We start from the raw sequence: 26,001 nt of genomic DNA, 5'->3' as shown, positions 1-26,001 counted from the left end.
ATCAAGAAGTGACACGGATGAGTATCTTACTCACCGAGTATTGAGAAGAGCCATGGAGACACGGAGAAAGCAGAGGGGAAGCAGACAGACAATGCCACACGTGGATGGAGGGCTTCTGATGGGAAGAGGTGGGTTGGGGAGCTCTCCCTGAATAGGCGATCTTGGAGTTGACATCAAAGTGGGGGAGTGAACCATGTGGCTGGACTTCTGGGGAAAGGGCCATCAAGCAGAAGGAAGGCCAGGTAAAGGCCCTGAGGTGGGACGAGTCTGGCAAGTTGGAGGCCAGTGTTACTGGAGAGGATGGAGGAGGGCGCTCTGCCCGAGGGTGGAGACTGTGCACCCTTAGATCTCCGAAAGCTTCCTGGAATCAAAACTCTCCATCCTATCATCCTCGTTAACCCCCAGATGTCCTTACATTCTAAACCACATCTCCCAGAACGCCTGCCTCTTAAACCTGGAAGTCATACAATTCCCATCCCCAGGACATCCTGATGTGGGATTTGGAAAATACAGTCCAATATGGCAATTCCTATGAGCCGTCCATTGGGCGCCGCGCTGGGCTGTCGAGAACAATCGTTTAGGACCCACTCTTTCACCTCTGACTCTGAGTGGCTTCAGGGAAAACAAATGTGAACACACACACACACGCACACAGGCTGGAAGCAGCAACTGAATCCAAAGGAAAAACATTTTTTTTCCCATGAGATGTTTATGCTCACAATTTAAGATTAAAATCAAATCAGAAACAATGAGCAATTCATCCAGGAACCCTGCAATGACAGCCCTCCCCACCCCACCCCTGGTTCCTCTTCAGACATCAGGAGGGTGGCATCTCGTTGTGCCAACTACCCACCCTCCATCAATCGGTCCACCTGACGCCCGAGGCCTCTGAGCTCGCTGGCTCCCCTCCTCTCTCCCGTCTCCGTCACTCCCTCCAGGATCTTCAGGCACCATCGATGTGCTGCTGGCGTCTGGCTGTTTATCTTCAGGCCAGACCTGTCCTCTGACCTCCAGCTATCATATATCCCCATGCATCCATATATCCAGCTGCCCACCCTTCCCCTCCCCTTGGCTGTTGAAACGCCATCTCCAACTATGCGTGTCCCCAACGGAACCACTGCTTTCACTGCCCTCTCCATGCTCCCAGCCTTCCCCATCTCCCTTGACGGCAACTTGATTCTTCCAACTGCTCAGACCAAAAACTTGTAATCATCCTTGACTCATCTTTCTCTCACACTGGACGTTAATTCACCAACCAATCGTGTAGGTTCTTCCTTAAAATGCGTCCAGAAGCCGAGCACTGCCCCACCTCCAGTGATGCCCTTATCATGTCTCACCGCAGTAACACCTCAGTTGGTCTCCCCGCTTCTGCCCTGTTCTCCCCAACTGTCTAACCTCAGCATAGCAGCCAGAGTGGACCAGTTAACGTCCGAGTTGACTGTGTCTGTCTTCTGCTTACAACCCTCCAAGGGCTCTCATCTTACTCAGAGGAAAAGCCAAAATCCCGACCTTAGCCCCCCAGGGTCCTAAGTAATCCCCCCTCTTACCTTTCTCATTCCATTCCCACCCTGCCCACTCTGTTCCAGCCACACGGGCCCTCTGCGGGTCCTCAAAAGGCCAGGCATGCTCTTGGTCGCAAGACCTTTGTACTTGCTGTGCTCTCTACCCCAAATGCTCACCCCACTGAGCTGCCCAGGCCTCCTCGTTCACAAATGCTTCTGAGAGCCCTTCCCTCGCTCAGTGTCAATTGCCAACCCCAGCCTCTGTTCCCCAGCCCCTTTCCCTGCTTTATTTTTCTCCTTAGCCCTTATCACTGTCTCTCCCACTGTATATTTTATTTTATTATTATTATTTTTTAAACATATTCATTTGTTTATTTGGTTGTACCGGGTCCTAGCTGCGGCAGGCAGGCTCCTTAGTTGTGGCTTTTAGGCTCCTTAGTTGAGGCATGGATGTGGGATCTAGTTCCCTGACCAGGGATCGAACCCAGGCCCCCTGCATTGGGAGTGTGGCGTCTTAACCATTGCGCCACCAGGGAAGTGTCTCCCACTGTATATTTTAATTATCTGTCTGTCTGTTTGTCTTTCCCACTAGAATGTAAGTTCCACGAGGTGCACACTTTGCTGTTTTATTCGTTGCTATACCCCAGTCTCCGGGATAGTTTTGGCACATGGTGGGTGCTCATCAATATGCATTGGTTGAATGAAGGACATTTACAACTGAAGGAGCATGCCCCTCTTCTTCTGACTCCCCACCCCCCACCCCCAGCCTGCTCAGAGGCCAGCGCAGAGCAGGCATTCAGGTGCTGTTGTGGGCAGGAGGGGCTTGTGACAAAAGCATCTCCCCCAGCTCCACTCCTTTTCAGAAGGTTGAGGACGGTGGTCCTCAGACCTGTCGGAGGCTGAGTGTGCAAATGGGCAGCGAGCTCCCTGCATTTCCATCCCAGGTACAGCCTTCCGGAAATTAGGAGGGAATATTCTTTCCCGCCCCTTTGGGTGGGGAAAGAAGCCTTCCTGTGAAGGAGATTCGAATCAGAACTCCTAGGGTGTTCCTGTTGGGTTTGGTCCTAGCGGTGACGGTGTTTGTTTTCCCCGGAGTCGGGTTCCTCCGGTTGCACAAAGCCTGGGAACAGTGAGGGCATTAGGACCATGAGCGAGGCGCACGCCTGCGGCGTCTGGCAGAGCTTCGCGGGCCGGCTGCGCGGGGAGCTATGTGTGAAAGGAAATTAGCCTGCTGCCGGCTTCACATCTGTTGAGCTGACCCGACTTGCAGGGTCCAAAAGAGGACGGCTGTCAGCTTTGCCAGACTGAGGACCCACCGGCTACCCCCAGACATCTCATAGCAGCCTGACAATTCGTACAAGGGGGGGAAGCGAAACACGTGGGACTAGGACCCCTGAGCAGAAAGGAAACATTATTTTTCCCAAAGAGGAAAAGGGCATCAAAGGGTGGGGGTGGAGGGAGGCGCAAACAGTTCAGTCTGAAGTCCCTGTGAACGGGCTTTTGGAAGGCAATTAAAGACGTCCGCTCAGAGGGGACCTGGGCTGGGACTTGGGTCCGTGGCTTTCTGATTGTAAGTGGAAGCCAGTCTTACACACGCTGCTGGCAAATGTCAGCGGGGGAAAAAAGGAGCAGGTTAAGTGACCGGCAGAAAAACCTTCCAGGTGGACCCAGGACGCCAGGTTCTGCTGCCAGCTTGGAGGAACCCGGAGCAGGAGGAAACAGTGAATTTGAACATGACCTGTTGCGTTTGGCAAGTTCCAGCCACATGCTGGTAAGGAAGCGATGCAGGCGTGGACCTTGCAGGCTGCAATTCCTGCTGCTGGGATGTGTGTTGCTGATGCTGGCCGTGCTGCACCCTCCCCTGCCTGCCCTGCCCCAGGCTGTCCCAGCTCAGGTCGCCAAGCACGGCCCCGAAGCCGGGTACCGCCTGGACTTTGGGGAATCCCAGGAGTGGGTGCTGGAGTCCAAGGACGAGGACCAAGAGTACGGCCCTCTGGAGGGTCTGCCGCCCTTCATCTCGCTGCGGGAGGATCAGCTCCTGGTGGCTGTGGCCTCTCCCAGGGCGAGAGGGAACCAGAGCCAGGGCAGGAGAGGTGGCAGCTACCAGCTCATCAAGCGGCTGAGCAGGAGGCCGGACGAGGACGCCCCCGAGAGGGACTGGGCGGCCGAGGAGGAGGACGCGGGGGCATCTGAAGAAGAGGCGCTGACCTCGCTCAGCCTGGAGGAGGCGCTCAGTGCCCGCATCCCCCTGCAGAGGGCGCTGCCGGAGGTACGGCATCCGCTGTAAGTAGGCCCTTGCTTCTCCTTTCCCCGTTCCTGGAGGGCAACCAGCATACTCAGGGATGCAGACTTTCTGCATTCTGCTTCCACTGCCTCAGGGCAGCGCTTCTCCACCTGTGGTCCCTGGACCAGCGGCGGCATCCCCTGAGGACGTGTTAGAGATGCAGAGGCAGAAACCCTGGGTGGGGTCCAGCGATCTGTCTTTAACCAGCCCTCCAGGGGAGAACCACCGTCCTAGAGACAGAAAAGGAGGAACCCCTCCTTGTCCCTTCTCTTCCCGTCCTGGGTTCTAGTCCTTCTGTCTCTGTGGATTGTCAAACAGCTTTATCTCTATAACCCAGAGGGGCCTAGGGTGGGTGTTCTCCAAGACGCTTCCAGTTCCAGCACATTTTAATAGTATGATTGTTGGGTTTACTTTTGTTTTGGATGAAGGTAACAATTGCAGCTAACCTTTATGTGGCTCTTGCCATGTGCCTGACTTTAATCAAAGAGCTTGTCATGTATTGACTCAAAAATCCTTACAACTTATAAGGATGGGTGCTAGCACTACGATCGTGCCTATTTTATGCGTATGAAAATGACGCACAGAGAAGCCAAGTGACTTACCCACAGTCACACAGCTAGTAGGTGCCAAAGCAGGGATTTGCTCCAAATTGCCTGAGCCCCCCACTCTACGCCCCCTTCCTTAGTCGGTGAAACTAAGGGGACAGGTCCAGGACCCAGGATCTAGAACACTGCACTCATGCAGCCTGACCTGGCAGGGTGCCCCCGCCCCCAGGAGGCAAGCTGGGAAGTAGGATGACATACAGGCTGTGCCCAGGGAAATGGTGGGCTCGTCCTGGACCCCCTGCCCTCCCCACCATTACCATGGCGGGTGCAGAGGAGGGGTCTGGTTACCAGCAACCAGGAGCAGGGCAGCTGGGTAGTTGGGTGACTAGGTCCCTTCCCTATAAGCACTGCTCTTCCCAGAGCCCAGAGTTTCCCGGGAAGCAAACCCATCCTCCAGCCCTCTGGGCGGGAGGATTGGAGTGAAGCAGCAGTTGGGAGTCGGACCACTTACTTCTCAGATCCCTGATGGGGCTCCTCTGAGCCTGGCCACTCAGCCACTCGCCCTCAGGGGCGTGCAGATGCAGTCGCCTGGAGGGTGAAGCCTCCTTAGACTGTGTACCTCAGAGTCTCACCCATGTCACCAAAGCCCCAGCCCTGATGCTCCGACTCCAGGTCTTGGCTGCAACAGCTTTTTTCAGGCAACTCCCAGACCCATCCAGGCCCCGCACCCTCATCACAGGTTTGTGCTCTCTGCAGCCTTAATTCGTAACACTCATGACAACCGAAGCTAAATGGTCATTGATGTATCCGTTTATTCGGTGCCTGCTTCCCTTGCCATGCAGTGAACCTGTAGTCCCAGCACACAGTAAAGAAACAGTTGCTGAATGAATCAATATATCATTTTCCAATTCTTTTGATACATCTTTTCATTGGCCTGGAGCAAGGACGTTTTACCAACCAGACACACAGCCTCGATCAAGAGTCTCTGGCTCCCAAAGCTGTGAGTGTGTGTGTCTCTGTGTGTCCGCATCGTGCAAGTGTGGGTGCATTGTGTTGTGCGTGTGTCAAATGGATGCTGTGCATGTGTGTTGTGTGTAGTGTGTTAGTGGTGCCCGTGTGCCTGGTGCCTGTGTATGCTGTGATGTGATGTGCACAGGTGCAAGCTGTGTGGTGTCTTGTCATGTGTGCATGTGTGTTGTTGCTGTGTCAATATTCATGTGTGTATGCATCGTGATTGCGTGACACGTGCACGTATCATGTATGTGATGCACATGGCATTGTGCCTGTGTGTGTTGTTATGTGGTGCTTGAGCTGTATGTTTTTGTGGTACGTGTGTCATGACTGTGTGCACGTGTGTGATATGTATGATGTGCTTGTGTGTGTTTTACCCATGCGTTGTGTAAGTGGTGTGAAGGGCACGGGTGTATTGTGTGTGTGTGGTTCATGTGTGTATGTTGTGCACGTGGCGTGATGGGCACCCCTACTGTGCTTGTGTGCATGTGTGTGTGCTGTGATGTACGGCTTGTTTGGCATGTTTGTGTGGTCTGCGTACATGCGTATTTGTTGTGAGTGTGCTGCACATGTGCATTGTGTGGTGTGTGCTCCTTGTGTTATAAATGTGTTGTGCAAGCGGCGCGTGTGTACTTTTGCAAGTGTGTTGTCTGTGTTGTGCTTGTGGTGTGAAGTGCATGGGTGAGTGTTGTGCATGTGTGGGTACACTGTGTCATGCGTGTGATGTGCACGTGTGTATGTGCATGTGTGCACCACTTCTGTGTGTGCTTCTTCCAGCCAGAGTGACCAACTAGTTTCAGTTTGCCTGGATTTTCCCATCGCAGTAACCCCTCGGTCCCAGGCTAACCGGGCCGGTAGGTCTCCCCGCCCACAGCTTGGTTCTGTCCGGCAGGATGTGGCGCCCTCTTCTGGCCGCAGCCTGTCCCTGCAGCCTGTGCGCCCGGCCTGAGACCCCAGACTCCCCTCCCCCAGAAGCGCACAGGCACTGGCGCCGCCCCTTCCTGGCAGGCTCCAGGATGCACAAGGGATTCTCTGCAAAGTAAGGCCACAACCCTCCCTCCAGGGTGCCAGGACTCTCCTTCTCCCATCACTCTATTTATTAAAATTTTTTTTTATTGGAGCATAATTGCTTTACAATGTTGTGTTAGTTTCTGCTGTACAGAAATCCGCTATATGTATACATACATCCCCTCCCTCTTGGACCTCCCTCCCCCCCACCCCACCCATCTAGGTCATCACAGAGCACCGAGCTGAGCTTCCTGTGCTTTATAGCATGTTCCTGCTAGCTGTCTATTTTATGCATGGTAGTGTATATATTTCAATCCTTATCTCCCAATTCATCCCACCCTCCCCTTCCCCACCGCCCACCCCCGCCCTCCGTGTCCACATGTCCGTCCTCCACTTCTCCGTCTCTATTCCTGTCCTGCAAATAGGTTCATCTGTACCATTTTTCTAGATTTAAAACTGGGCCCAAATACAACCCATAAAAGAACAGCCATTTCTCAAGCACCTACCCTTTGTGTCTGAGGACACTCTATGCCCACCAGATTGCATAGAGCCTGTTTCTCAAATTTCAACATTATGCAAATCGCCCCAGGCATCTTGTGACAATGCAGAGTATGTTGGTAGTTGGCCAGGGGTGCAGCCCCAGATGCGACATTTCTATCAGGTCCCAGCACTGATGGTCCAGAGACCACAGTTTTGAGCAGCAAGGGACTACATCATTGGTTCCCAAACGTATGTGCATGTTAGATTCCTGCAGATTGTTTGTTTAAAATGTAGATTTTGCAGGGTTTCCCTGGTGGCGCAGTGGTTGAGAGTCCGCCTGCCGATGCAGGGGACACGGGTTCGTGCCCCGGTCCGGGAGGATCCCACATGCCGCGGAGCGGCTGGGTCCGTGAGCCATGGCCGCTGAGCCTGCGCGTCCGGAGCCTGTGCTCCGCAATGGGAGAGGCCACAGCAGTGAGAGGCCCGCGTACCGCAAAAAAAAAAAAAAAAAAAAAAAAAATGCAGATTTTTCAGACTCCATCGCTAGAGACTATCGGTGGCTCTGAGTTGGAACCCAGCGATCTGAATTTTTACAAGCTGATACTAGACAGTTTGGGGAACCACTGGTATAGATGGTGAGTGGAGAGGTAGTAGGGTTCTGGAAGTTTCCATGGAGGAGGTAGTTCTGGGATTGGAGAACAGAGAAGAGAGGCAGAAAGGAACACAGTCCCCTTCGTGGCCCAGGGTTTTACACTTAAACGCAAATGTCAGGTCAGCCGTAGCTGGCTGCACACTACCTGCCTGTGCCAACTTATAACTTGTGTTTACCGTTTGGCCCATGTTTCCCTGGTTTATATGCCCACAACTGTGACTAAATCATACGCCCGTAGAACAGTGGACCTGGGGTTGAATTCTGGACACCAACCCTTACTGTGTGACCTTGTGTAATCATTCAACCTCTCTGAGCCTCGGTTTCTCCCACTGTAAAATGGCGATGATAATAACACTCTTGCGTAGGGTTGTGAATCAAATGAGATGAAGTGTGTGCTGATTCCCCCCCGCCAACCCCCCCGCCCCAGTGTTCAAGTCCAAACAGAAGATGCCCTTATTGTATTCTCTAGCATAGGCCCTAGGAGTGAGTTGTAAAGACGGAGGAAGATTGGAGCGGGCAGCTGTGGGCCTCACACCACTGTCCTTTCTCTGACCCATGGGTTATTTTCTGCCCCTCCAGCTGCTAAGGCATCACAAATTTGGCAGCACATCGGAATTACCTGGGAAGTCATAAGAAGGACTCCTGTGAGGGTCCCACTTTCAGGGATTCTTATTTAGTTGGTCTGGGGTGAGGCCTGGGTGTCCCCTGGTAGTTCCAACGTGCAGCCAGGGCTGAGAACCAGGGCTGCGAGGCACCAGGCACTCCCCCGCCAGTGGGGGGAGGTAGGAAGGAGCATCTCCTCCTCTGCTCACCCCGCCCCCCTCCTGCCCCAGAGGCCCCTTTGGCAGGAGCTTTGCTATCAAGCAGGAGGGGTGCTGCAGGCCACAGGGTCAGGTCAGTTCCTGGTGGGCAGCGAGACACCCCAGGATGGCTTTGGCACCTGGGCTGCAAAAGAGAGGAGAGGCAGCTGACAGGGCATCACCAGTAAATCTGGGGGAGTGGGCATGCCCCTTGGGGAGGGGTTAGTAGCCTGGGGCAGAGACTGGGGGTTGGAGCCCAGCTCATCTCCCTCCGGCAACAAGAGAGGGAAAACAACCCAGTATGTGTGGGACTTGGCCAGCCAGGTGTCGAAGGGAACCCACGAGCACCAAGCCCCCGAGGCCAGCGTAGCCACGGCCGGGAGCGGCGCCTCCCTGGACCTCCACCCTGGATCCGGCCCCCACAGTGGGGTTGTGGTGTAGACAGAGCTGAGTGTGACTCTTTGAGATCGAATGCACTTATGGTGCCCAGTGCAGTGGGGTCTTGTCTTGTGCTTCGGGCCAGCCTCGGGGGTTAGATCAGAAGTGATCAACCTGCATCTAATCTTTTTTTAATTACTGGGGAAAGCTGGTGTTATTTACTGCAGTGCCACGCAAAGTGTGGGCCTCAGACCTGCAGCATCAGAAATGCAGAGTCTCAGGCCCACTCAGACCTACTGCTTGAGAAACTCTGTTTTTAACAAGATCCGCAGGTGGTTTATGCTCGTGTTAAAGTTTGAGTAAGCTGATGAGGGTTCACAGCCCTGCCTGCATGTGAGCGTTTTGTGAATCGTCACGGCCAGGCTCCCCACCCGCAGACCAACCAAGCAAAATACAACTGACCGGGACTCGCTCTCTAAGTGATTCTTGTGTGCAGCCAGGCCGGGAGCTACTGATCTAGGTCCTCTTAGGTGAAAAGGAACAGAGACACTCATGTGACTGCAGGTGGCAGGGTTGCTTCGAGTCTTCCCAGGGAAGTAAGGAGCAGGGACTGCCCAGGGAAGACTGCAGGCAGTGCAGGAAGGGGACTCATGGGTCACAGTGCTTCTGGGATTGTGCCTTCCTGACGTCCTCTGGCAGCTGGAGGCCCGGCACTCACTCCTGTTGCAACTTCCCTGCTGATGTCTTGTCCTCTACTCAAGCTGTCGTCTAGCACCCACCTGTATCAGCATCACCCGGGAGCTTGCTCACTAGAGATGCAGACTCCCAGGCCCCACCCCAGACCTCCTGGACCCCAACTCTGCATTTATGGAGATGCCGGGTGATGTGGGTACCTGTTAATATCTGAGAAGCGCTGGGCTACCTCTTGGCTTCTGCTGCCTCATCGTTGGCTTACTGCCCATTCTGTGACCTGCTACCAGCTGCTGACCCTCGCCGTGTGTCTGAATATCACCTTGAGACCAAGGATCTGTCTGGGGCAGCTGGCCATTCTTGGGGCAGCTGTCCCTGTTAGGCGGAGCTCTTGCACCAGGAGCCTTCAGTGTTCAGATCAGAGACTCCTAGTCGGTACCCATCTTTAGTCCAGGACTAGGGAGCCAGGATCAGAGCAAAGCCAAGGGTGCCTGGAGCCCCTCAGAAGGAGGCTGGGAGAATTCAGGGGACTCCCACAAAGAGAAGGGGATTGCACGCACCTTGTGTGACTTGTCTCCACTGTGGCGAGTGACAGGCTGGCAACCTCAGCCTCACCTACAGGCTCCAGCCCTTCCACATTTCTCTCTCATCTGTAAGCTCCTTTGTCCATCCTTCTAAGGCATTGTCTGCAGGCTGTATCTCCAGCCGCTCTATCCCCAGGTCTGGCCTGGAAATTGGTGTCCCCAAGATGAGCTCTACCAATTAGAGACACAATGGGCTGAACCTCGGTTTTTTCCCAGAATGCAAGAAATTGGTATTATTGTCCTGTGTCTATAGACAGCCAGCCTATACACCCCTTGAAAACAAGAACAGTGTCCATCGTCATTCACTGAATAATTATTTGTTTAGCGACTATTGAAAGTGAGAAGGTGAGCAAGCCCCAGCCCCACCCCCAAAGAGCTCAGGGTACACTGAGGGATGCAGACAAGTAACCAGCTGTTACATCACTGGGCTCAGGGCTGAGACAGGGAAGCCCATCTCAGTGGGGGGGCCTCTGCTGATTTGGTAGGAGCAGGGGGTCAGTCACTCCAAACCAGCTTTAGAAAACCCGGCAGAAACCTTTCTACTCTGGCCAGGCAAGGGAAGGGCAGGAGAGGGTTTGTGTCACAGCCAGGCCATCTGGTGCACTGCCGTGACTCATCCTCTTCAGAATCAGCCTCCAAATTCATGTTCTGAGTTCACGGGGGACCCTGGAGCTGCATGAAGTGAGGGCGTGCATCTTTGTGTAAACACAGACGCAGGCTCTCCTGATCTTGGAGTGTGAAGACATAAAGTTTGCACTCATTGAGCGGCTCTCCTGGGCCTGAATGATCCCTTTTAATCCAGGCAGCAGCCGTGGGCTGGAGAAAGGTCTCAGGCTCCCTGTGCTGGCTAATTAAGGGATATAAATAAATAACAGAGCCAAGATTCAAAGCCACATTGATTTGATTCCAAAGCCCTGGGTCTTTCCTTCCCCACCTGCTGCCACTCAGAAGATGGACAAATGAGGTCAGGGTGGGCTTTCGGATACTTGTGTGATGTGTACAAACTGGGACAGTAAAATATTCACCAGGTATATGGTTGAAGGACAAAGAAAATGCCTCCATTATTTAATAATGAAAACAAGGATTTCTTCTTGGATCGCTTCATGAGTACCTGGTGACATTTGGACACTGCTTCGCAATGCACAAGAGCTGTTTCTCTGCCCTGCCTCATTCACGCCCCCCAGCAAAGCCGTGGCACAGACAGAGCAGGAAAAACATCCCCACTTGACAGAAAGAACCCAGGTCGCCAGGGGAGGGAAGCGACTTGCCCAGGGCCCCTGTGTGGACCACTTACCTTTTGCTCTCTTCTTTGTTTACCTACGTACTTTATTCCCTCAAAGGATTTGAAGATACATTATGAAATACAAAATTGCTATTAATATCATGTTTAGTCAAGATAAAGGGAAGCACACTTTAGAAAATCTTTCCTTCCTTTCCTGGTACAGGCCAAGCCCCTTCCCACCTCCAGGCCTTAGCAGAGGCTGTGACCTCTGCCAAGAACACCTCTCCCCTCTCAGTTGTTGAATAATTCTTCGGTTTTCTGTTTAATAGGATATAAACTCCATGATATCAGAGACTATCTGAGTTTGGGTTCCCCCAAAGCAGACCCTAAGGATAAAGAGTTGTTTTGCAGGTGATGCCTGGGAGCCCTGGTAGGGAGCAGCCAATGAAAAGTGGGTTTGCAGGCAGTTACCTCTGCAGGCAGCTAGAGCTCAGCCCTGGGGGGAACCTGGGAGACAGCATCTCGTTGTTACCCACCCCCACCCTTAGGGTCTGGGTTGCTGGATATTAATACACCAACTCATTTTAGTCACTGACTGAGGGCAGCTCCCAGGGGTGGAGGGAGGTTACTCTCCACCTCTTCAGGCAGCTGGTGCTTAAGGAGAGCATCTCTGGCAGTCAGAGAAAACGCTCGGGCAATTGGAAGTCAGGCTGTGCTGTATTATATGATATCCCCGAGGGGATATGGGCAGGGCACCACAGATTCTGCTTCAAGGATTTTATCTACTTAATTCATCTTCCAGTCCTCACACATAGTAGGTTGTCAGTCAATATCAGTTAAATGACTGGATGGAGAGATGGGAGATCAAGATCAAAGAGAAAATTAGAATGAAAATAAGCAACCAATGACTAAATATCCTAATTCCTTACTCTGAGCTTCCTGGCAGCCAAAGTGAAAAAGGAAACTCAATAAGTATCATGATCCTTGTTGCTCAGGAACAGGAAACACGCCAGGTCCTCAGAGGAGGAAAAGCTTTTCCTGGCACTTCTATCTGCCAGGAATTTCCCCCTAAAGTTGCATGGAGGGGATAGTAAGTGCTGGAGGAGACAATTCCCCTCCACAGGTGTTACAGAGACTGTAATGCCAAGCAGGTGTCCTGAAATGCCTTCATGTACTGTTCTCTGATCAAAGCTGAGAGCATGGTGTCAAGCAGAACTCCACAGAAGCAAATTTCTAAGGCAGCCAAGACAGTGGGATCAAAGTAAATTGCTTTCTGAGGACTTTACTGAATCAGTGTAGACAGTCCAGAGCTTGTGATGAAACCAATGGATTGCATGTTCTTCAAATAACGCCCCCCCCCATCACAGTCAGTGTGATCTGGACATCAGAACCCAAGCCTTATGACTCTGAATCCAGAACATTCTATTAGCACTTCAGTCCAAGATGGGGATATGTATATACTGGTCAAGAGCACAAGGTTTAGAGTCACACTGACCATCAGCAACTTGCTGTGCAACTTTAAGCAAGTCACTTAAGCTCTCTGGACTCTAATTTCCTCATCTTTAAAATGGGACAGTGTATCCATTATCTAGTGTTGCATACACACGACCTCAAAATTTAGTGGCTTAAAAATTGGATGTCATAAAATTTTTAATTTTGTGCTTGAAGAAAGTGAAGACACAATCCCAGAAATGGTAGAAAATATTTGCAAATCATATATCTGATTAGGGATTTATATCAGAATATATAAAGAACCCTTACAATAACAATAAAAAGATATCCAACTTAAAAATAGGCAAAGGATTAGAATAGACATTTCTCCAAAGAATACATAGAAAATAGCCAAAAAGCACATGAAATGATCCTCAAATCATTAGTCAGTAGGGAAATGCAAATCAAAATCACAGTGAGGTACCATTTCACCCATACTGGAATGGCTAAAGAAAAACCCAGACAATAACAAGTGTTGACAGGGATGTGAAGAAGTTGTTGGTGGAACGTAGAATGGTGCAGCTGCTTTGGAAGACAGTTTGGCAGTTCCTCAAAATATTAAACACAGATTTACCACATGACTCGGCAATGCCAGTCCTAGCTCTATACCCAAGAGAATTGAAAACATATGTTCACACAAAAACTTATACATGAATGTTCACAGCAGCATTACTCATAATAGCCAAAACTGGAAATACTCAAATGTCCGTCAACTGATGAATGGATAAATAAAAATACAGTCTATTCAAACAATGGAACATTATTCATCAGTAAAAAGGAATGAAGTACTGATACATGCTTCAACACGATGAACCTTGAAAACATTATATTAAGTGAAAGAAGCCAGACACAAAAGGCTGCATGTTATGTGATTCCATTTATATGAAGTTTATAATCTTTAAGTAGTCCTCTAAAATAACTCTACTTCTTATCCTCATTTTACAGATGAAGAAACTGAGGCCTAGAGAGGTATTCAGGCCTTTGGGAGGCTTGCAAGAAATAATAATAACTAGCATGTATTGAACTGTTACTTATGAGTAAGGCACTGCTCTAAGTACTTTGTATGAAGTAACTCATTTGATCCTTCCAACAAATCCATTTCACAGATGAAAAATACTGAGGTTAAGTAAAATGCATGCTCAAAAAGGACATACTGGAATCAAAAGTATTTCGAAAAATAACAATTGATTACTACAGATGTGACTGGTTCTGCGGATCTGGAAATTGTTGAAAGGAAAGATGGTTATCAGAGAGCTTATGTCGCTTGTCCGAGTCACACAAGGACAGAGCCAGGATTTGAACTCAATGCCAAAGCTTGATGACACATACGGACTCTTCCTAAGATGCCCTGAACTGTCACGGTGTTTGAGCTCTCAGGGTATCGCATGCCACACCCCCCTTCTCCACACTATGATACCACATGGGCCCATCTGCCCATCCCTACGAGACCCGGTGCTGCCCATGGGCTGATGACCACCGACCGCAGAAGCCCAGGCATGTATCCAGAGCCCTTTTTCCACGGGGCTCTACACAGCCTGCCCTGCCCACAGGCTCCTGCGCCTCCTCACCCCGCCCCCCAGAAACAAAAGGATCAATCCTGGTTCCTCTGAAGAGCATCTCCCTGGCCCCGAGACACAGGCCTCGCCACCCTCTGTTGCTGATACTTAGCACCGCGCTCAGACTACGGTGAGAGCACTGGCCTTCCCGCAGGAGCCCACGGCACTCAGCCCTGAAAGACCACGGTACCGCCACGGCTATTTCCAGTTCACGGCTCGGGGCAGTTCTGCAGTTGCCTGAAGAGGTGTTCCAACACCACCTGTTTATGTCTTGGAGGCCATGTGAGCATCTTTCCACGGGGCAGGTGAAGGGTCCTCTCGGAGCTGGTGCCAGGACACCTGCCTCCGCAGCTCAGGGAGGTACCGCCCTTGGCCTTGGAAGAGCTTCCAGAAGCCCATTTGCCTTTCAAAGTCCCCGCAGCCTATTGAGCTCATCCCAGCCTTGCCTGTCATCTCTTCACCCACCTCTCTCACCAGGAAGAGAGAACACAGTTCTATCTATGCATAAAACCTAGAAAACCCTAGTGGAGGGAGAGGAGGGGAGTCCTCTGAGATTCTCTTTGAAACCCCTGCTCCCCTGGTTTGCCCTCTTCTCTTCCCCCTCTCCTATGCATAGAAGAGTCAGGAGCACAGAATTTCAAGGCTGGAAGAGCCTTCGTGATCCATCCTGCAGTGGTAATACATCCTCTGATCATGGCAGCAAATACACAGTGCTGAGCGCCAGCACCGTTCTTAGTGCTTCGTGAAAAAGCCACCTCATCTTCACAGCAGCCCTGCAACACGGGGGCTACTGCCACCCGCCTGCAGAAACCAAGGCCCCAGGAAGCCACGTTACTTGTCCAGGGTCGTTTACACAGCTAGGAAGTAGCGGGGCTCCCGCGTCCACAGCTGAATCACCTCTGCAGGGAATGTCCTGTGAGGCCAAGGAGAGAAAGTCGGTTGCCCGGGGTCCCCAGCTCTGTAGCCCGGCAGGAAGCTCCCCCGTCTCCTGACTTGAGGAGAGTTAAATATTGAGTATATTACCCAGAGAAACTCAGGGAGCAGCAGGGGGAGATTCAAATCAAAATTTTTCTGATTCCAAGTCCAAGCTCTTTTGACTACCATTCTACAAGGACATATGGGTGCACATAGACAAAGACACACAGACACACACACACAGAAGTGTTGTTTCCTGTCCACATATTCTATAGATTGGGGTGGAGAAGGGGCCAGGCCCCGGGGAAGGTATGGCTGTGTTCTGCCCTGAGGTGATGAACTTCATTTCCTCTGAATCTGCACCCATGGGCATCCCATCTGCAGACCTCCTTGTCCCCAGACTCCTCTCCTGTCTGACTTGGAAAACAGCCAGCCTCCGAGCAATCGCCCAAGTAATGTTTCTGGGTTTTTCTGTACTCACTGAGTCCACTGAGGCAAGATTTCTTTTCAACAGCCATTGGAGGTCCCCATCTCTAGAACCCCTGGATCCGCCAATACGTACAACCACACAGGAAATGGAGAACACACAAAGGAAAATTGGAACCTGTTTGTTTGTGAGCAGATCTAGAGCAGTTCTGGGGGCAGAGTGGAACTTCTCGAACTCGGATAGACTGCAGGAGGAAAGCCCCACCAGGGCCTGGGGTGAGAGGAGGGGCTGCGGGGTGGGAGAGAGGGAGGGTAGAGGGGGTCGGAGACCCAGCCGAGAGCGCAGCGTGCGCTGGGGCCTCTCCGTTATCGTCCCAAAACTTCATGGGAACTGGTTCCACTTTGGATGTGTTATTTGACCATCCCTGAAATCAAGCTGTAAAGGTTCATGTATAGTATAGTTCATTATTTTATTCATCTTAGGGATGCTTCTAAGGACACTGTCATCTCTTGAGGGACTTCTTTCTAAAGTCCATAGGAATTTCTTTTAGAAATTAGCGCTAGGTGTAAAAACTAGTGAAATCTAAATGAGGTCTGTATTTGAGTTAATAGTATGGAACAATGTCAGATTCCTGGTTTGGATCATTGTGGATCATTCGGCAAAGCTGGGTGAAGAAAACACGGGAACTGTCTGTACTATTTTTGCAACTTCTTTTGAGTCTTAAATGATTTCAAATGAAAAAGTTATAAATTGTAAAAAAAAAAAAATCTAGAAAGAACATTGCTTTCCCTAAAATATCTGGTATGTAACTTTTCTGATGGTAATAATTCTATTGCAGAATACACCTCCCATTTTACTTTGGCTACCAGGAAGCTCAGAGTCAAATTTTAGATTCTCTCTAGAAATACCAAGGCCCTTTTGACCTATGAATGTATGTTCTTTCTCCAGATGTTGACTTTCTACTTGTCAGCTAAAGAAAAATGCACAACCTAAGAGTTGCCAGTTATGTTTTATTTGGGAACCTTACTGAGGACCATAGCCGGGGAGACAGGCTCTCAAATAGCTCTGAGGATCTGCTCCAAAGAGGTAGGGGAGGATATATAGGAGGTTTTGCTGAAAACAAACAAACAAACAGACAAACCATGGAGCTGAACATCAAAAGATAACTGCTAATCACAAAACACAGATATCTCAAGTTAATGATTTTAGTGCTTTTCTACGTAAGGGAAGATGCAAAAGTCTGGGCTCATTGAAATTATTCCTTAGATAAGTATCTTAAGTATCCTCTTTTTCTGCATCCTGAATCCCCTCAGGGTGAATTGTGGGTGAGGGATGCACTGGCTGTTGGCTTGATGGCTACAACGTTCTTTTCTTTTTACTGGAATGGCAGGCGACATTCTTTGTCCGCACACTCTTACTTCTATTTCCCTACTCTTGACTTTTCAGCCTTATTTTTTCTTTTACCAATACTTTATGGTACATATTTCTTGAGAGTGACTTTAAATACTTTATGAAAAGAAATAGTGTATAAATACAGAAACAATAAGACAGTTGTCACAGCTACCTTATGAGATGTTCATGCGCTTTTTTGTTTAATTGTCTAAGATTTCTGTTTTACCATTAAGTTAAAGCACTTACCTGGTATCAATCCCCCACCACATAGGATTTTGCCCAGAGAGTCACGGGCAGGTTTCCAGAGTGTTGAGAGTTCCAGCTTTGGCTGGGACGCACTCGGCAGAGGGATGTTCAGCTGGTGAGCAGCTCGGGCTGACCCTTCAGGTGGCATCTCCCGCGAGCAGGGCCAGCCTCCTCTGATCATCCCTCTGTGTGCAGTCCCACCAGCACAGATGCCTTTAGATGCTAGAAGTTTGAGGTCCTTGGGACAGCCCCAATTCAAATGCAAATACTCCTCTGAGGAGGGACCAGTGGTTTCAGCAGCTGCAGCCTAGAAAGGAGCACTCTGGAAGTGCAGTTTAGGAAAGTGACTTTTGTGGACAATGTGAGCCACACACTGCTCCATGGACCAGCTTGTTATTAGAATTCATTCCACTGTGGATTCGCTCAGAGCTCTCAACAGACCCGATGCACAACAAATATAGAGCATCCCATTCACCTGGAGAGGAAAGTGGGACCTGACAGCCTCTGGGCAGAGGCCACACCACGCACCGCACCGCCCCACAGGTTAAAAGATAAAGAGAGGATTCTAAAGGCAGAAAGAGAAAAACAAAGAGTTCCTTTCAAGGGAACCCCCATAAGGCTGTCAGTTGATTTCTCTACAGAAACGTTCAGGCCAGAAGGAATGACAAGATATATTCAGAGTCCTCAAGGGGAAAAATCTGCAATCTAGGATACTCTTCCCAGCAATATTATCATTTAGAATAGAAAGAGAGAGAAAGAATTTCTCAGGCAAGCAAAAGCTAAAAGAATACAGCAATGCTAAACCTATCCTAAAGGAAGTATTGAAAGTCTTCTCTAAATAGAAAAGAAGTAAGAATCTATAGGAAAGAGAAAATCACAGTTGGAAAGTAAATCATTTAAATAAGCCAGTACACAGATTTTTAAAAAATTTTCTGTTAAAGTGATCATAACCACAATGAACAGCAGAAGAATGAAAATGAAGATGTAAAATCATAAAATCATCAAAATCATAAAATATGAAGGAAGAGAGTAAAGAAATATAGATTTTTTTCTAGAATGTGTTTGAGTCTATATGACTACCAGTCTAAAGCAATTAGATATAGGAAGATGAGTTAACATACTTGAAAAACAGGATAACCACAAACCAAAAATATACAATAGAGTCACAAAAACCAAAAAGAAAAGAACATAAGCATAATACAAAGAAAATCATCAAACCAGAAAAGGAAAAAGAAAAAGAAAGGGACAAAGAAGAAATTTAAAATCAATGGGAAAACAAGGTTAAAATTGGCAATAAATACATATCTATGAATAATTACCTTAAATGTCAATGGATTAAACACTCCAATCAAAAGACACAGAGTCGGGCTTCCCTGGTGGCGCAGTGGTTGAGAATCTGCCTGCTAATGCAGGGGACACGGGTTCGAGCCCTGGTCTGGGAGGATCCCACATGCCGCAGAGCAGCTGGGCCCCTGAGCCACAACTACTGAGCCTGCGCATCTGGAGCCTGTGCTCCGCAACAAGAGAGGCCGCGATAGTGAGAGGCCCATGCACCGCGATGAAGAGTGGCCCCCACTTGGCGCAACTAGAGAAAGCCCTCGCACAGAAACGAAGACCCAACACAGCAAAAATAAATTAAAAAAAAAAATGACACAGTCTCGAAAAAAAAAGACACGGAGTGGCAGATTGGATTACAAAAAAAAAAAAAAACCTACAGTATGCTGCCTACAAGAGACCCACCTTAGGGCAAAGGACACGCATAGATTGAAATGTTGATTAACATGTATTATGTGTCAGATGCTGTACTAGATTATAGAAATACAAAAATAAAGAAAATAGTGTCCCTACTCCTAAACCGATGATCTTTCATGTTCACAGGACACTTACTATGTACCTCGTCCTGTTTAAGCCTCACAACAGCTCTAAGAGGTTGGTGATATTGTCATTCATTCCCACTTTACAGATTAGGACAGTCGTCTGCTGAGAATGGTGGTAATACCTCTCAACTGCTATGGGAGAGGCATGGGTTAACACTGTAAAGAAGCTCTCGGAACCTGAGTCCTGGGAGATAGTGGACAGCACTTCTGTCAGTGTGTAATGGGTTCTGTTTATGTGGAAATTCTGAGAAAACCCAGAGAGAGCCGGTGAGTTGGGAGGAGAGCCATTGGCTGAAGAAGCCCCAGCCAGGGCCTGCGCTTCCCCTCAGCGCCCTGCTTCTCTTCCCTGCAGGTGTCTGCAGCAGCATCCCGGAGACAGCTTGCCCACAGCCAGCATCATCCTCTGTTTCCACGATGAGGCCTGGTCCACCCTCCTGAGAACCGTGCATAGCATCCTGGACACAGCGCCCAGGGCCTACCTGAAGGAGATCATCCTGGTGGACGACCTCAGCCAGCAAGGTGCCCGCGGGCTTCCTCCAGGTTCCCTGGGGAGGGCCTGGACCCTGGGGGGTTCCCGTGCACAGACTGGGGTTTGGAACCTGTGCAGGCAAGGTTCCCCAAAGCAGACCTGCAGATGGGATGCAGGCGCAGGTAACTCATTAGTGAAGAGCCCCAGGGGCACTGCTTCTCTGTGAATACGAAAGACGTATTCTGCTCGTTGAATCCTCAGATGCAGAACCCTCAGACACAAAGGGCTGACTATGCTGTCCTTTTACATAAGGCACTTGAACATCTGCAGATTTTGGTATCTACGGGGACGGGTCCTGGAACCAATCCCCTCACCCGGATACTGAGGAACGACTATACATTGTTCTTTCCATCCCCACTAGTTTGCTTATCTGGGTGTACTCAGCCTGCCCATATACATAGCATTTCTGATCTTGAACACAAAGCCTAACAAGCTTGCCTCATGCTGTCAACTCTATAGATTGTCATTCCTAAAAGAACGTTTAGACTTTTGGTCTCAATTTCCTACCTCCCACTTTCTCTTCGACCCACTGCATTTTGCCCAGTCACCGCTACCACTGCAGTGAGACCGCTTTGGCCAGGGCCACCAATGACCTACTGGCAGTCACATGAAATGGACCCTCTGTCTTTGACTTCCTTGACCACTGTGTCTTAGCTCAGGTACCCTAGAAGCAGAGCCTGAGATGGGGCCTCATGTGCATGTGATTTGGCAGGGGCGGTGCCCTCCGGGGAACACTGTAGGGGAGTGGGGAAAGCCGGAGAGGCAGAGGAAGGAGCTGAACTTAGATGTAGTGTCAGACGAAGTTTAGCCACAGCCTGATCCCAGGGGGAGCTCTGCAGTGTAAACTGCACCTCAGCATCTGTCTTGCCTTGAGGCAAGGGAGCGGGCTTGGTACCCCGGCAACTGTCGGTCATTGACTCTGGCCCCTGGGGTGAGGGGTATCATTCTGCATGACTCCCTGCCACTTGCAGGACAGGTGGTTCCCATACTCTAGGGCACATCTCCAGGGAAGGCTGCTGATTGCCGTTAGCAGCCAGCCCACAGCAGCTGGGCACATGCAAAGCAAACCAGATCAGTAAAAGGGGTCTCAGGGCTTCTGAGTAGGGCACCAGCAGTATCTGCTTCAACCTCATTGCTGCATTTAGAGAATGTGAGCGGGTTCTCTCTTCTCTTAGTTTACGACACCATTTCTTTTGGTGTTTAGTGGAGAGAATCCTGACCCACCGAAACTAACGAAGCATTTTACACCTTCACAACCACCACCATGTACGTGCTGCTCGGGACTCTCGTGCTCACCACAGCTCCCAAGATAGACCTGTTGACAGTGTTCCTAGTGAGGGTCATGGCAATCTCGCGGGCTGTGGCATCTGTGACCCCACTGTCCTGTTGCTTCCAGGACAGCTCAAGTCGGCTCTCAGCGAGTATGTGGCCCGGCTGGAGGGGGTGAAGCTGCTCAGGAGCAACAGGAGGCTGGGCGCCGCCAGGGCCCGGATGCTGGGTGCCGCCAGGGCCACCGGGGACGTGCTGGTCTTCATGGACGCCCACTGCGAGTGCCACCCGGGCTGGCTGGAGCCCCTCCTGGCCAGAATAGCTGGTGACAGGTAACTCATCCCCAGGGGCTGCAGAGCAGGAGGTGGGAGAGGGGGAAACAGTCCACAGCCTCAGCCGCTCAGAGAACACCCACCCATCACTGCCTGTGCCGACTACCAGCTCTAGGGCCCAAGCCAAGGAGTAAGAGTCATGGCCAGAGAAAAAGGAGAATTTCCAAGGGGAAATGGGCAACACCCTCTTAGAGGTATTCCTGGCTCCAGAGGCTGTCAAGAGGCTCAAGAGCTGTTTCCCACTTGAAGACTGGTCTGGGCTCCTGTCCTAGCAACACCTAGTTCTTAAGGTTACCTAGTTCTCAGCCGGGGCTGGGCCTGCTCCACAGGGAGAAGCAAGGTGGGGCAGGGAACAGAGCACCTCCGTTCGAGGGCATAAATGATGGAAGGCAGTCTGAGGAATCCTGTGTGTGTGTGTGCGTGCGCGTGCGTGCGTGCGTGCGTGTGTGTGTGTGTGTTGAAGAGCAGCGAGGGGATCAAGATGCCTCCAGCCCTGCAGAGGGAGCAGCCTTCCTCCTGTCCGATGCCCACAGGAAACTCTCCAGCCTCCATCCTTCTCCACTCCCCTCAGCAGGCAGAGTCCTGGAAGGGCCAGAGTCAGTCTTGGGGTCGCACCTGAGCAGCAGAGCTCTGGGAAGAGGGAATTCAGAGCTTTTTGCTTCTCAGTATAAGATACTTCTCACAAACACAGAGAATTTGCGTGAACTTCCAAAATGACTTTATACGTTGTAGAGCTGGAGGAACATCCAGGACTGGGGAAAATAAAGAGTGGGTGAGATGAACTAGGGTTCATTCTTCCTTGCGGTAAAAAGTTTGGTTGGGAAGTTTGCAACTGCAGGTAGCTTTTGGCTCTCTGGACAGTGGCGCCTTGGTTGACCTCACGTATTTCAGTTAGCTGGTGTTTGTTGATGGCTCCATTGAAACCCAAACACTTGACCTCCTGGAGCTTAGAAAGGCTTAAGAGAGGATCGATCTCGTGTCTGCCTGAGAGTTAAAACTCAGTTCACAAGTGACAGGATGATGGAGTGAGCCCTCTCCTAGCTCCTTCCAAGTCAGACAGGGAAGCTTTGCTATTTTGTTTTAAGTGAAGTCCAGGAGCACCAGCTACATCTGTAGATTCGAAACACAAAGCTAAATATAAGATTTTTTTTTTAACCACTTTTTTTCGAGTCCCTAGACTGTAGTTACTTCCTAATTCAGCTCTGGTTGGGCAGCTGCTATGGTCCATGGGAATGAAAACCAAAACAAGGACACATCTTTCACTTCATTCATTGACACTTTATTCTTTATCTCTACCCGAAATGTACTCAAGGAGGCTTATGATGAATCACTTATGTATCTGGCTAAAAGAGAAGGGAAAGGAGATTTCAGAAAGGAAAATATAGTGTTAGAAATCGGGGATAGGGACTTCCCTGGTGGTGCAGTTGTTAAGAACCCGCCTGCCAATGCAGGGACACGGGTTCGAGCCCGGGTCTGGGAAGATCCCACATGTTGTGGGGTAACTAAGCCCATGCACCACAACTACTGAGCTTGCTCTCTAGAGCCCCCGAGCCACAGCTACCAAGCCCGTGCGCCACAACTACTGAAGCCCGCACGCCTAGAGCCCGTGCTCCGTAACAAGAGAAGCCACCACAATGAGAAGCCTGCGCACTGCAATGAAGAGTAGCCCCTGCTCACTGCAACTAGAGAAAGGCCGCACGCAGCAACAAAGACCCAACACAGCCAAAAAATAAATAAAGAAATTTATTAAAAAAAATAAAACATACAGGGAAATCTGGCAAATTTAAGTTTAAAAAGAAAAGAAAGAAATCGGGGATAATACAGTTATTAGAAGTGAGCTTTACGTATGACTGAGCCTCCAGAAAGACAGAGTAAAAAGAGAAATTTGATGAATTTTAGGGTGATCGTTTTCTGATGAAAAGGGATGTACACCTTTTATCAAGAAGGACACAGCTCAGAGGTCTGGGATGAATTGATTGTGTGGACGCTTGAATGCAGTTTCCTTTCTTGTCCTGTTACCATTACTGAGATGGCGCAAACTTGATGGGGTTCTTTAGAATTCAGCCACACAGCTTCCCTGCCTCTCGATTCTGAAATTCCACAAAATGCTTTGCCAGTAGCCAAATACATCTCAATGGCTCAGCTCATTCCACAGTAAGCGGAGACTTGGGACGGTGCCCTCCTTTCCTCCTTGACCTTGCTTCTCACTTTTCTTAGGTCAACGCGAGGTGCCCCAAAATAGTGGAGGCCAGAGAGATTAAGTTCCCCTTACCTTCCAGAGGGAACAGTGTGAAAAGCGCAGGACAAGCATATCAAGATCCTTGCTGTAAATATAAACCCCATGACTCTTCATGCCAAGGCCAGTCACTTGAGGCCACAGATTAAAGCAGATCATTGACTCCCAGGACCACCCTGGCCCTCTGCATAAGCGCTGGGCTCGTGCCAGCCCTGGCTGTCTCTGAGGTGGATGGAAATTGATGGGAGTATGAACAGCATGGCTGGCATCTCTTTTCCAGGAATCTTCCTTTTCTTAGACTGGTAACTTCCAGCACCCCTGAGTTCAGGCCTGATTCATTGCATGGTACGGATTTTAGAAGAAACTATTGTGAGAGGTCAGAAAAAAAATGTAGTGAGATACTGACTAGGTAGAGGGCAGCTCCTGCTACACCTAAGTGATTACTTGTTTAATTAAAAGGCAGAGTTTCCAACCTGTACCAATTTCCCACATTACCCTCTCTGAGGTCACGTAATCCCAGGCTGTGCAAAAAAATTGGGATAAAATACAATTACCAACAGCAACAGTAAATGAGCAAATCAACCTAGACTCACGACTTTGCTGACAGACACCACGTACTCATACATACACACACTTTAACAATGAGGACCCTTTTGGGGCTTGACAATCCTGATTCCTCAAGCCAATGAAGTTTTATGATCCAGGGAGGAACAAGAACTAGACCCTAGAGCAGGGGCCCGTGAACCCTCTGCAGCTGTGCACGATATTTTGTATATGTGCATATGATTATTTTCTGGGGAGGGGTCCATAGATTTCCCCTGATTCTCAAAGGGATCAAAGACCCCCAAAGAAGTCAAGAGCCACAGTCCTAGAGCATTACAGCTGAGAAAGACCTTTGTGAGAAGTAGTTCAGCCTCCCATTTTATGAATGAGGAAGCTAAGGCCCAGAGAGGTGCAACAGCTCTCTCAAGATCATACAGCACATTAGCGGCAGAGCTGAGCCTAGGTCCCTATTCCCCTGTGTCTCAGTTTCATCCTGCGAGTTTTTTGTTTTTGTTTTGCGGTACGCCGGCCTCTCACTGCTGTGGCCTCTCCCGTTGCAGAGCACAGGCTCCAGACGTGCAGGCTCAGCGGCCATGGCTCACGGGCCCAGCCGCTCCGCGGCATGTGGGATCTTCCCGGACCGGGGCACGAACCAGTGCCCCCTGCATCGGCAGGCGGACTCTCAACCGCTGCTCCACCAGGGAAGCCCTATCCTGAGAGGTTTTTAAAGAAAGGGGCAGGCATGCTTTTTAATGAAATAGGCCCCCAATTCCTTATGGAAAAATATATTTTCTAGGAGAGTACTGTTCAGTAGAAATAGAACATGAGCCACAGATATAATTTAAACATTTCTAGTAGTCTCATTACAAAAGAAAAAGAGACAGATGACATTAATTTTAACAAAATATTTTAGTAAACCCAATATGTCCAGAATATTATCATTTCAATATGCAATCTGAGATTCGTACATCTTTTTTTCCAAAATAAGGCTTCTAAATCCAGGGCATATTTTACACTTACACCACATCTCAGTTCGGACAGATGCTATTTTAGGTGCCCAGGAACCGCGTGTGGCTGGTAGCTGCCCTATTGGGCAGCACGTGTCTGGATTATGTTTCTGTCCCCCAGCAAGTGGAGGGTGTGTATCCCTAATCTGATTCCACGATTCTTTCCAGGAGCAGGGTGGTGTCTCCAGTCCTGGACGTGATTGACTGGAAGACTTTCCAGTATTACCCCTCCAAGGACCTGCAGCGCGGGGTATTGGACTGGAAGCTGGATTTCCACTGGGAGCCTTTGCCGGAGCGAGAGAGGAAGGCCCTCCTGTCCCCCATCAGCCCCATCAGGTGAGGCTCCTTCACTCAGCCTGCTTTGCTTTTACTTCCTCAGGGTGGACTCAGCACCAGACTGCCTGGGCTAATCCCGGTTCTCCTAGTTTCCTAGCAAGTTACTTAATCAGTAAATTGGGGATAGTAATGGTACTTACCTTATAGGGTTGTTGTGAGGTTTGAATGAGCTAATATATGAAAAACATTCGGAAAGTGCCAGACACGCAGCTATAGGTGTTATTATTCTTACAATGTTATATGGATGGAGTCCAGCGAAGCTTCCAGATACTGGAGTGGAAAGTGGAAGCACCTTGTCTGGGGCCTCAACCCAGCTCTGTCTTACCAGGTAACACTGGAGTTTCCCTGTCTGGGGTGCTTTCTTGGTAAAAAGGAAGAATTCAGCCGAGTGAATGCTAGGACACCATAAGTCTCAAGATATGTCCAACTTTAATGGTTTGCTTCTCATGTGTTTGGTTTTTGGACAACTATTCTATTTAAGTCAATGTTCTAGATACCTTCTGCTTTATAACAAACCACCCAAACTTAAAGGCGTGAAACAGCTGTTTTATTAAGAGCATGGACTCTGGGTTGTGAATTCTGAAAGGGAGCATTGGCGTTGGCTGTCTCTGCTCCGTGGTGTCTGGGGCCTCCGCAGGACTATCCTTTACTAGACTAGACTGGCTGGAAATGACTCAACAGCTCCGGGC

The 26,001-nt window shown here is 49.8% G+C and overlaps 1 protein-coding gene across 1 annotated transcript in view; it reads left to right on the top strand.

Moving 5' to 3' along the window:
• The first annotated feature begins 2,559 nt into the window (after positions 1-2,559).
• Positions 2,560-26,001, top strand: part of GALNT15 (polypeptide N-acetylgalactosaminyltransferase 15) — a 39,723-nt gene continuing 16,281 nt past the window's right edge. Inside the window, exons 1-4 of the mRNA XM_060149555.1 lie at positions 2,560-3,785; positions 19,413-19,579; positions 20,986-21,190; positions 25,145-25,312. Of these exons, the coding sequence (XP_060005538.1) occupies positions 3,109-3,785; positions 19,413-19,579; positions 20,986-21,190; positions 25,145-25,312 (1,217 nt within the window). The 5' untranslated portion in view covers positions 2,560-3,108. The remainder of the gene's footprint in view (positions 3,786-19,412; positions 19,580-20,985; positions 21,191-25,144; positions 25,313-26,001) is intronic.

This window comes from Lagenorhynchus albirostris, chromosome 5 (assembly GCF_949774975.1).
Source record: "Lagenorhynchus albirostris chromosome 5, mLagAlb1.1, whole genome shotgun sequence".
Classification (NCBI taxonomy): Eukaryota; Metazoa; Chordata; class Mammalia; order Artiodactyla; family Delphinidae; genus Lagenorhynchus; species Lagenorhynchus albirostris.
The sequence above is the reverse complement of the archived record's forward strand: the minus strand, read 5'-3'. Positions and strand labels throughout refer to the sequence as shown.